The sequence below is a fragment of the Elaeis guineensis genome, chromosome 5, assembly GCF_000442705.2.
Source record: "Elaeis guineensis isolate ETL-2024a chromosome 5, EG11, whole genome shotgun sequence".
NCBI lineage: Eukaryota > Viridiplantae > Streptophyta > Magnoliopsida > Arecales > Arecaceae > Elaeis > Elaeis guineensis.
The window spans coordinates 118,009,811-118,021,386 of NC_025997.2; the positions used below are offsets into that span (position 1 = coordinate 118,009,811).

Genomic DNA, 11,576 nt, shown 5'->3' on the forward strand with positions numbered 1-11,576 from the left:
GGCCCTCTCAGGACACAATGGGCATCCTTCGGACCTGGAGGTCCGAGAGGTATATTTCCTCAACCCTCTTGCTTCACCATCATGGAAGGTTCATCCTGGCATTGCCATCATTTTCCATCTTTAGTATGAAATACTAAGACTCTTGTAAGCTGCTGTGCTGTCCATACAATAGCTCCTGAATCAACATTAAGAAATGAGTAAACCACCCACCATTTACAGTTTCAGAGCTTCCACAACTCTGTTCATTGGGAGGGATGCACTGAATTTTTAATCCGAAAATAAGATCTTCATCACACTGGACTCATTATAAATGAAGCAAAAAAAACCTGATTCAAAGTTGACCAGAGACAAACACCCACAACCCGAATTTGGGTCATATCTTTTAAGGGATGAGTTGAATTTAAATCTAAACATAAAACTTGAAGCTAATTCAATCAAATCCACATCAAACTAGACCTATATGCAATTCAACTAAGTTGCACTCTTAATCCTTTTCTTTTATGATACTAATGGTCGAATCACCACCTATTAATACCAACGATATTCGAGACCCCATAGGGGTGTAGCCAATTGGCTTTGGCCTTTTCGCCACTTGTAGATGGTCATGCATTGCATGAGGTCAGATTGAAATGTAGGCGCCAAAGAAAACTTGTCAATCCAGGCTTGACCCAATAACTAAATTGACCAAGAAATCTAGAAACCAAAATCAACTTGTTTACTAAAAAGATAGGTGGACCCAACATGTATAACCTGTTTAATGAACAAGTCAAACCAGGTCTTAAACCATTTAAAGTAGTTTTAAATGGATTGTATTGTATGCTTATGGATTGGTCAATTATTAAATGGGCAAAAATAAATTAGACAAGTTGGATCTTTGTATTTAAATTCACTCCATTTGATAGATACATTCATCTATTTGCTAGATCTATTTATGCTAAACCTAGCCTACTTACCTTGGATCATTTAGGTCAGGTTAGCAGGTTTGATCATACATCATGATTCTTAATTGCACATCTAATCTTTGACAAGTTAAAAATTGCCCTTAACTCTTACTAATAGATGATAATTTTCGACCTAACCTCTCAATCCGACAAAAAATGAGTAGGTTTAAGTCTAACATAAATGGATTTAGATCGTAAAAGGGCTAATCCAAATTAATTTAATTGTTCAGTGAGCTGGGTTCAAGCTTGCGTATAATAATTTCATTGGGTTGGTAAGGTTTTAACTCAAACATGCTTAAAATATGTTGGATATTTTTAACTTCTTAATTTATTTAAAATTTATTTAGTTCGTTTGAAATTTGATCTACTTATTAAATAAATAATATTAGTTTTTTTAAAAAATAATATTTAATTTAATATTTTTGATCTATTTCTCTCATGATCCCAACCCAGTGCCAAATGACCGACCTTTTAATGGGTTCGGGTTGTGTCTTTCGCGTGAAAGAGCGATTCACATTCTTTCACGACCTCAACCGTTGGATGGCTGGGCCCTGTGATGCAAAACGTTGGAGTGCTTTGTCATCCGTGCAAAATGCAATCCAACGGTCGATATCGCGAAAGAAGATCAATCTTCTTCCATGCAAAAGACACGACCCGAACCCGCCTTAATGGGGCTTTCCTCGGCCTCTAACAACCTTGGGCGGTGTGGCGCAAGCGGCGGTGACCGGGGCCAGTTACGCGACATGACCGTATTCTCTCTCCCAGCTGGACGAATCACCTTTGCCTCTCACTCCCATATCCGTTTCAGCGGACAAAAACCGTAAAAAAAAAAAAAAAAAAAAAAAAAAGAAAGAAAAAGCACCCTCCCCCCACCCCTTCCTCCGCCATCCGGCCCTCAGTGGCGAGCCCCCTCCGCCGCCGCCCTTCGGCGACCAAACCGACGCCGCTTCGGATCCAAGCAAACCAAGCTTGAAAGAGGGTCTTGGGGAGAGTACGCTTACCGCAAGTGACCATACTCCCCTCCTTTTTTTTTAATTTTTTTTTGTTTCCTCCCTCCTACCATTCTTCAAGAATGTTCTCGCGTACAAATAACAACTTGCTCGTTTCCCGCATTTTACCCATAAAAGAAACGAAGAAGAATAGAGAATTAGAAAGACTTCCTCATTTGTGTTTTCCTTTCTCCCTTATTCTTCGTCCTTCAACCAATTATCTGGCAATCGGAGGATTTGTTCCTTGTTCTCGGATAATTTCTTGATTCAATCAATCCGACCCTGGCCTTGGCTTATTTTGTTCTTTCACAAAGGTATATATATATATATATCTCTTTTTTTTCTCTTTATAGATGTTAAATTCGTTTCTCAGGATTTCTTGCTTCTTTTCCTGAACATGTTTAATCTATTTATTCTATTTTTATGGTTCTGTTATATGTCTGTCGTTATATTAAATGCTTATTGAAACACTTTGTGGAAATTTGTTGCCATTAGTTTGGCATCAAAACTGGAAAGGTGGTGACTGGAAGTGCAAGATTGCAAATTAGAGTTCTTGTTCTGCAAGGAATATCGCAAGGAAGAATTTTTCTTTCCTTTTCCTGTTTCTTTTTCCCCTTTTTTTGCCTCTTTTCATTTTTTTTTTCTGAGGCTTTTTGTATTCACTTGCAATTGTGGTATTATTTTGTGGGAAGTAGATTTCTTTCTAAAGGAAATATGTGTAGAATCGTGGGATGCAAAAATTGGAAGGAAAATAATGACAAGAGCTAATGAAAGTATCCATCCTTTAACTACAAGCTAAAGATTGGCAGTTTGGTGGTGCATAATGAGATTGCTCTCGAGAAGACAAGAATAGGGAGGATGCACGAGTATTGCTATCTGAAATTTGGATGACTGCAATGAAGACGGTTTTAAAAGGTGCAAAGTGATATGGAGTTATGAAGAAATGAAATTCAAAAAAGAAAAGAAAAAAAAGATATGGAAAATCATGGATATATTAGATTTTATGTGGCTTACTGGGAGAATAAAACTATGAGCCGCTCCATGGAGTTATAAGAAAGGGCAGAGAATAAATTATTCATAAAAATCATAAATTCCTCCTAGTTTGAATTGGCTTCTTTGTGAAACGGAGTTATAAGAGAGGGCAGAGAATCAAATATTCGTAAAAATCACAAATTCCTCATTTGAATTGGCTCTTTGCAAAAAAAAAGTAACCATGGAGATTATTTTCTTAGGTAATTGATGGAAAGATTTTTAATTGTCTGGATGCAATTGATTATCTATTTAAAATAAACATATCATGGGGTGCCGAGAGAGGTAACTCGCTAAGTCAAAAATTAAAGCAGAAAGTGTATTGAAGAGATAACTGGAACTAGCGAAGGTTATGCGTGGAGAGTGCCTATGTTAGCTAGAAGTTAACTTGACATGACTACTAGTTCGGGATTTGGTCTTATGCACCACATTGTCAATTCAATGTCATTTGCCCTTTAAAATTATCATAGATGAATTGACAAGTGATATTTGGGAGGAGATGCTTGGTACTTTAATTGTTACTTGTAAGTGCCATTATGTTAAATTGATGAACTCGATCGAATTAGTTGGACTTGCCGAAGAATGCTTTGAATGATTATGGGGTTTAAATATCAAAACAGATAAATGAATTGAGTTTGACTATCGGTGGAAGCAGAATGAACAATTAACCTCCAATCAAATTGCAACCTAAGAGAATCATGCTCTTGTTAGTTTCATCAATTTGGTCTACTGTATAGAAAAATGATGACAAATGCTTGGGTTGATGAAGTGAAAGGGTGATTTTGTAGTCATGCAAGATCATTAATGGTAAACATTGTAGGACAGAAACAATGCTAAAATGGCTTAATTTAGGACAATGAAGATAGTCTTGGTTCCCTAGATGAGTATTCTAAAAATATTAAACTTGAGACTTTTTTGGCAGGACTAGAAAAGATATATTTAGATATGTACATCAGAAGAAGCATCAGCAGAACCTAATTATATAAGTATCAATCAAATCCAGTTTTCTCTTATCATCCAGTGAAATATTGGCACAAATCATCATGTGGTCTAATAGCATGCAAAGATACACCATAGAAATCCCTGTTTTGATTTTTTTTTTTTGACTTTGTGATGTTTTACACCCTAAATTATATAAGACCTAGTTCTACTAAACATTCTCAACAGTTATAACCAATAACTAACATTTGAGTAACGCTATAATGTAATAAATAAGTCAAAGTGCTGAAGTAGACAAGAACAGAAACCACTCTCATCTATGAGGGTATGTACGAGTGTTAAACTTTCACCATATAAGATGTAAGAATGATTTATGTACTATTTTTGGTTAGAGTAACTGCTAACTCGGACTATCCCTCTCTTTTAAAGCAAATTTTTAAAGGAAAATAAATTATTTTGATTTTTTCCTATTAAGCGCATCTAATCATATTCTAGTTGAGATATTGTGAATTCTTGAATATATCATTATCTAATGGTGCAAAATCTCATTTTTGCAAATCCAGCAGTTAATCAATATCCTTATCAAGGTGTCTGTCTCAAAATGTGTTAATACGAGCCCAAGTTCAGTACAATAGCCCTCAGTGTCAGCTCTACCTGATGATATAATGTCTAGAAAGCAACATATTGCAATATTCACAACTGCCAGTCTTCCATGGATGACTGGAACTGCTGTGAACCCTTTATTTCGTGCCGCTTATCTTGCAAAGAATGGTGACTGGGAAGTTACTTTGGTGATTCCTTGGCTCTCCTTGAAGGATCAAGAATTAGTTTATCCAAACAAAATTACGTTCAATTCACCATCCGAACATGAGGGCTATGTTCGTCAGTGGCTTGAGGAGAGGACTGATTTTATATCGAGTTTCAGAATAAAGTTCTATCCTGGAAAGGTAACTAATTCTCTTATATTAATACTGTCAAATTTTGGGGAAAAAATAATTTTTTATCTTGTAAATATATTCTTGCTGCTGGTGATTTTTTTAACCTACAACAATGATTCAAAGGTAGGCCATGTTTTTGTACAGATATATAGGTGATTTACAAAACACATGTTGGTCGAAACTCTTGTTTTAGATACTTGGCATGATCAACTGAGCTCGAGACTTAGCTGGTTGGTCTTTGTCAACATATGGTGATTTATTATTATCTAATTTAGTTATTTCATCCTTAAAATGAGAAACTTGCTGATGGAATTTTCTCCGAGTGAGGATCCAAGCCACAAGCATTCCTTTACCCACTGGCTTTTTGATTCTTGTTGTTGTTTGACAGAAATTTTGGCTTACCTTTACTATCATGCAGTTCTCCTTAGAAATGAGGAGCATTCTACCTGTTGGTGATATCACAGAGAGTATTCCTGATGAAGAGGCAGATATTGCTGTTCTTGAGGAGCCTGAGCATCTTACTTGGTACCATCATGGAAAGAAGTGGAAAACCAAATTTTGGCGAGTAATTGGTGTTGTCCACACGAATTATTTGGAGTATGTGAGGAGAGAGAAAAATGGAGAACTGATAGCTTTTTTTGTGAAATATGCCAGTAGCTGGGTTACACGTATCTACTGCCACAAGGTATGTTTCTTAAAAAAAAAGGTCTGCACGATTTTATTTTTGTTGTAGATGGATAAATTAATTTTAATGTCCATGCACCATTTTTTTATTTTTTGAACCTGTAAATGGCGCACACAACACATAAGAGGGACACACAATTGGTGAATTATTAGCGAAGATAATTGATATCCTAATGCTTGATTGAAGACCTTCATGTGGTCTCGTGCAATGATTATATTTTATACAATCTTATTGGTTGTGTTTCTCTGACTTTTCAAGTAATAATTTTCCCAGCAACACTAAGGACCAATAGTTCACACAAGGACAAAAAACTTGCTTATTGGTTCTGTTGCACATTCATAGTTAACCATCTAATGCTTGCAGTGTGGGGATAGAGAAGGGCCATTGTCGGCTTTGTCGAGAATAAATTGTCCTTGTAGGATGGCTAAACTCATGTTTTTACAGCTTTAGTAATTAGTATCACAATGTTGAAAATGAGTAATTGTATAACAGAATTTTTTTGATCAATTAATTGATCTAGGACACTATGACTGAAGCTGTAGATATCTATGGACAGTGTATGCAATATAAAAAGATGGACAATATTCACTTATGAACAAAAGAGGTTTGGAGCCGCACTTATCTTGCTCTTGGATATTAGTTGGTATTTAATAGGATTACCCCTACTGTGCCAGTTGTGTTGGATGCTTAGCATGCTTAGGCCTATAAGGAAAATAGCTTTATCAATTGGGTATGCAAAATAACATGAAGATAAAGGAATTTCTCCCCCTAATATTGGCTCTTTCAGATGGTTCTATGGTTAGGGGCATACTTATGGAAGCTTTCGAGCTGTTTTAGTCATTTTGGCATCTTATAATGAAGCCATCTCCTCCCGAAAGAACTGTTGTCATCTCCTCCATGGTTCCTGTCTATGCCTCACTCTTCCAAAATCTTTTTATTTCATTCCTCACTTCTGTGAAAGTCACTGCATTACCACTTAGAGCCATTTCTTCCTAATTGTAGCAAGTCGGTTCCTACATTCTTCCCTTTATGTCCAAACGGGTTGACTTTGTGGTTTAGAAAGTGTTTGAAATTGAGATTGACGTGACCATCCAATGGATAGATAAGGAATCCCATGGAAATGGAAGAAGATCATCTAGGTCACTGCAGGTCCAAGTGAATTTTTCAGTTTAGCATGCTGAATCATAAGGTCATTTTCCCAGTAAAAAAATAGAGAAATTCCACCTACTTGGACGGGTATGGTTTGAGCGAACTTGTTCTGAAATCTCAAAATCTCAAATAGTGCTTCTATGATTTTATTCCCCTGATTTGTGGGCCCCTTGATTTTGCACCATCATCTTAGTTATGGCTCCATTAAATCAACTTGAAGTGAAAATGCATCCATGATAATTTGAATTTGTTACTTTTTTATGGATTCGAGGCTTTAGTCATAACTATCAAGCAAACATAGAGTTCACCATGATCATTATATCTTCGTCTTTGAATCAATTGCTAATTGCTAATCACCATTTTATGATTTGTGATTCCTGCTTTGCAGGTATTCTATAATGTTTTTGTTCTTGAAGTAGGTGCTAATTTCAGATGGACTTGAAATGTTGTATAAAATTTTACATCCAAGTGAGACTGGGGCCATCTTGGCTGTCCCATCCCGTTGCTATGAGAAAACAGGATTGGGATAGGGTCGTGACTCCAAAACCCATCACATGGGGAGAGAAGAAGACAGAGGAAGAAAGAAAGGAAAAAAGGAAGGAAGAAAAGAAAAAAAATGAAATGAAAAAAAGAAGAAGAAAATGAAAGAAAAAAAGAATAGAGAAGAAAAAGAAAAGAAGGAAAGAAATGGGAAAGGAAAGAAAGGAAGGTAGAAGAAAAAGAAAAAATAAATGGAAAGAAACAAAAGAAAGGATAGAAAATGAGGAGAGAGAGAGAGAGACGGAGATATCTATCGAGATTCATGATTGGAATCACTGTTGGGATGGAAGGGAAGTGGGGCATCCCATTCCATAAAGAAACTAGGGCACCTCTGTCTTATGGGATTTAAAACCTTGACCCTGTAGATGCTAATGATAAAGAGGATTAACTATGAAAAGAACAACTCAATAACTTGTAGGAAGTCAACAAAGTGGAAAAAAGAGTTAAAACCTTCACTCATCCTTGAATGCCTCTCTAATAGCAGAATCTTGAAAATTTTATAGTTGCCACTGTTGTTTCAAGGAAAAAATCTTTTTAAGATGCCCACTTGGACATCTGCTTGAGGAGTTTGTTCCAAAAGCTGACTGCATCAGTCTTTTGCATGTTTCACTGTAACTCTGGTAACATCTCTATACTCTCTCCTTTTGAATATTCTGATATTTGGAGACAACCTGCATAGTTGCTTGCCTGCTGCTTATTATGCATTGTTGGTTTTTCCAGATCGAAAGTTTGAGACACCACTTCTGCAAAGGAAACCCACAAACAAAAAGAACCCATCTCAGCCATTAGTTTTTTTTCCCTTCCCCTGCATGTATGTGTGGTAGCGCTTGTGCCTATAATAGGGGCGGCAGCAGTTGGGTTCAGCTGGGTTTGGCTATGTCCATATGTAAAAACAAATTACATGTGGAGAACATAAATCCAATTCCAAGCCTGTTTATAACCCTAAACATACCTAACAATATATTCAAAAGTAATATGGCACTGATTGGGTTTCAGATTGTCACTGGATATTCATTAACTTATTTTGGGACCGACCTTGGCCATGAGGTGAAGCAGAATGGCGAGATTAAGGATAGACTGGTTGATCAGCACAGGATAAAAAAGAGTCACCATGGATTATTTTCCTCCCATGTGTCGCACCAATGCTTACTGGCACTATTATCAGTTGTCACCACCTTCATTTTAAGAGGAAAGGAGGAATTTTAGAATGCTCTTAACAGTACAAGAAGGGTGAGAACTATTTCTCAATTGAGTGAATGAGAAGTGGAAAGGAGGAATTTTAGGATCTTCTCAAGAGTATAAGGCAAGAATTATTTCTCAATTTAGTGAATGAGAAGAGGAATATCATAAAAGATGCTCATGCACACACGCAAGCCCACGCCATTAGCTTATCAGGCATATATTTTAGACCTAGATATGAGGTTGGGTTAGTGGGCTACCAGTCCTCATTGCCATCGCTAGCTGCTAGTGGTCATGGTCGTGCTTATCCTGTGACAACTGTTTTCTTTCTGCTTAGATGCAGGGCACTGAATTAGTGGCACTGTCTCCTCGGTCCTCCATATGCACTTTTAAGTTCTACTGTTCCTTTCCTATGCTAAATGAAACCAATACAAACTGTAGCTTTAAATACAAGTTTATATTTTGCTCAGAAAAATCTCTAATAAGCAAACATTCACATCATATCCCATACACATAAATGTTCCTTAATTGGCTCAAATAAATAAATGAATAAATAATAAAAAACCTTTCATTTTTTATTGGCCCACTTCCTAAAGTTCTATGTTCTTTCAACCTGTTACCTTCCCCAATTATTTCCTTCAGGTTGCTTTTCAAATTGTTACCTATATCATTTGACTTCCACAATCTCTAAATGAGTGAGCATTATATATAAAAGATGTGGCATGATTTAACCTAGTTTGTAGATCTTAATTATAAAAGAATTGGAAATTCTCTTGTTGGTTACTTGGTTTTGCTTTGCTATAATGAACCTTAAGCATAACCAAGCCTTAGTTCAAATATTTCAGGTCGCCACAAGAAGTGAGTTTTCTTTTTTATAAGAAAGCTGTGGTCCATGTGTTAGATACTTTCTGGAGAGAATCATCTTCTTTCCTTTTTTAGTGCAAGAATTGTTGCCTCTGCCTGGTTGTTCTTCATGCTGTTACGTACAAATGTATCCTCAGTGTGCTGTTACATACAAATGTGTCCTCAGTGTAATGGATAATAAAATACATAGATAAGTTATATATGCATAGTCTAAATTAGAAGTTTGTTAATCTATTGCAGCACTGGTGCTAATCTAAAATAAATACCCATGTTATCACAGGTTATCAGATTATCAGGTGCTACCCAAAATTTCCCAAGATCCATCATCTGCAATGTTCATGGTGTCAACCCAAGATTTCTTGATGTTGGCAAGGTAAAGCTTGGACAGCTACAGAGGGAGGAGCCAGCCTTTACCAAGGGTGCCTACTATATTGGTAAGATGGTGTGGAGTAAGGGCTATAGAGAGCTTCTTCAACTACTCTCAAAACACCAAGACAAATTATCTGGACTCAAAGTAGATTTGTATGGAAATGGAGAAGACTCTGAACAAGTTCAACAAGCTGCAAAAAAATTGAGTTTGCCTGTAGGAGTTTACCCTGGTCGTGATCATGCTGATCCTTTATTTCACGAGTAAGTCACCTGATTTTATCAACGGATTTTCCTAGTGGTAGGGGACACAGCTTACATGCATATATACTGTATTCTACTGGATAATCTAATTTGTTTCTCTTTAAAGATGGCAATGTTGCTGCCATTTCTCAGTTTGAGTGGCATGACATGCTTTCTGACATGAATGTAGACTAACCACTAGACCCAAAAGCTTAAGCTGTTAGGAAGGAGTCAACAATCTATATCAGTCCTTAACACCACCTCCCATATGCAGCCCAGACCTGGGGAACAAATCAACTGGAAACAATTCAAGAGAAGATTCAAGAAAAATAAATGGATAAAATTGGCCTGAATGGGGATCTGAACCCATGACCTCAGGCTCTCACATGATGCTAATTTAGTACTAGGTCTGAAAAGCTTAAGCTATTTGGAAGGAGTCAACAATGTAAACGAGGTTTTAACAATGAAATTTATAACTTGTATGTAAAACATAAACTTTTGAGGTTCCTATATAATGATTCAATATAGATGGATTGCTAAGACATGTAATTACTTTTTCTGTTATCAATAATATTGCTTCATTTCTGTACGCACAGCTATAAGGTGTTTCTGAATCCAAGCACCACTGATGTGGTTTGTACAACCACAGCAGAAGCACTGGCAATGGGAAAAATTGTCATCTGTGCCAACCACCCTTCAAATGAGTTTTTCAAGCAGTTTCCCAATTGCCACATATATAATAGTGGCGACGAATTTGTGAAATTAACCGTGAAAGCTCTGACTGAAGATCCTGCTCCACTGACAGATGATTTGAGGCATAAGCTGTCATGGGAAGCAGCCACAGAAAGATTTGTAGCAGCTGCTGAGCTAAACCAGGTTGTTTCTGAGGAGATTCCCCCTTCCTCATCCAAGCCTTTTGCATCAACCTCCTTAAAATCACGTAAACCGAGGAGTGTGGAGGAAGTCTCCGCATCCTTGCATCAAACTATTTCTGGAATCGAGGCAGCACGTCGTGCATTTGGTGCAATCCCAAAGACTCTGCAACCTGATGAACAACAGTGTAAGGAGCTTGAGTGGGTTATTCCAGAACGGAAGAGGGGCTCCGGAGGTTGATGCTGTGGATTGAAATATGACATTTGAGGTTTTGGTTTTTATTGCCTGAGCAGTGAAATGATGCTGAAAGAGAAGAATTAGCTTTCTGGGGAATAATTTAGGCTTCTTCTGGATGATATGTAATTCATATTCCCAATTCAAATCTAGCATCTCATTTAAGAGAGAGAGAGAGAGAGAGGGAGCTAATTGTATTCTTCTGATGTGAGTTGTAACATATCTGTGATACCGAGAGAGAGAGAGAGAGAGAGAGAGAGCTAATTGTATTCTTCTGATGTGAGTTGTAACATATCTGTGATACTGAGAATTCTAGCATCATACCAACAAGATGCATTTCACAACAGGGAAATTTTTACTTCATATATTAGAATTGGAATGTATCTGTGCAATGGTGATTACAACTGAAGTGACTGCTATAAGTTCTTATGTTAAGGATAACCCAACAGTTTGATGTTCCTATTTAACAAAATCTGAACTATTAGTGGAACTATTAGGTCATGCCTAGAGAACTAATAGTAGAAGTGCTCGTAGAGAACTCTTAGTAGAAGTGCTCATAGAGAACCTAATAGTTTTAGGGATAATCTAACAGTAGAAGTGCTCATAG

At 36.9% G+C, this 11,576-nt stretch overlaps 1 protein-coding gene across 4 annotated transcripts; it reads left to right on the top strand.

Moving 5' to 3' along the window:
• The first annotated feature begins 1,777 nt into the window (after window positions 1-1,777).
• LOC105045466 (digalactosyldiacylglycerol synthase 2, chloroplastic) lies at window positions 1,778-11,334 on the top strand. Of its 4 annotated transcripts, none has more exons than XM_019850325.3 (5): window positions 1,778-2,244; window positions 4,462-4,845; window positions 5,255-5,521; window positions 9,534-9,883; window positions 10,459-11,334. In XM_019850325.3, exons 2-5 carry the CDS (start codon window positions 4,564-4,566, stop codon window positions 10,973-10,975), a joined length of 1,416 nt encoding a protein of 471 aa, XP_019705884.1. In that variant the 5' UTR covers window positions 1,778-2,244; window positions 4,462-4,563; the 3' UTR covers window positions 10,976-11,334. The 4 variants fall into 4 exon arrangements, with proteins under 4 accessions (XP_019705884.1, XP_073114403.1, XP_073114404.1 ...); XM_073258302.1 differs by having other exon boundaries at window positions 1,778-1,947; window positions 4,465-4,845; XM_019850324.3 differs by having other exon boundaries at window positions 1,779-2,244; window positions 4,465-4,845.
• Window positions 11,335-11,576: the final 242 nt, after the last annotated feature.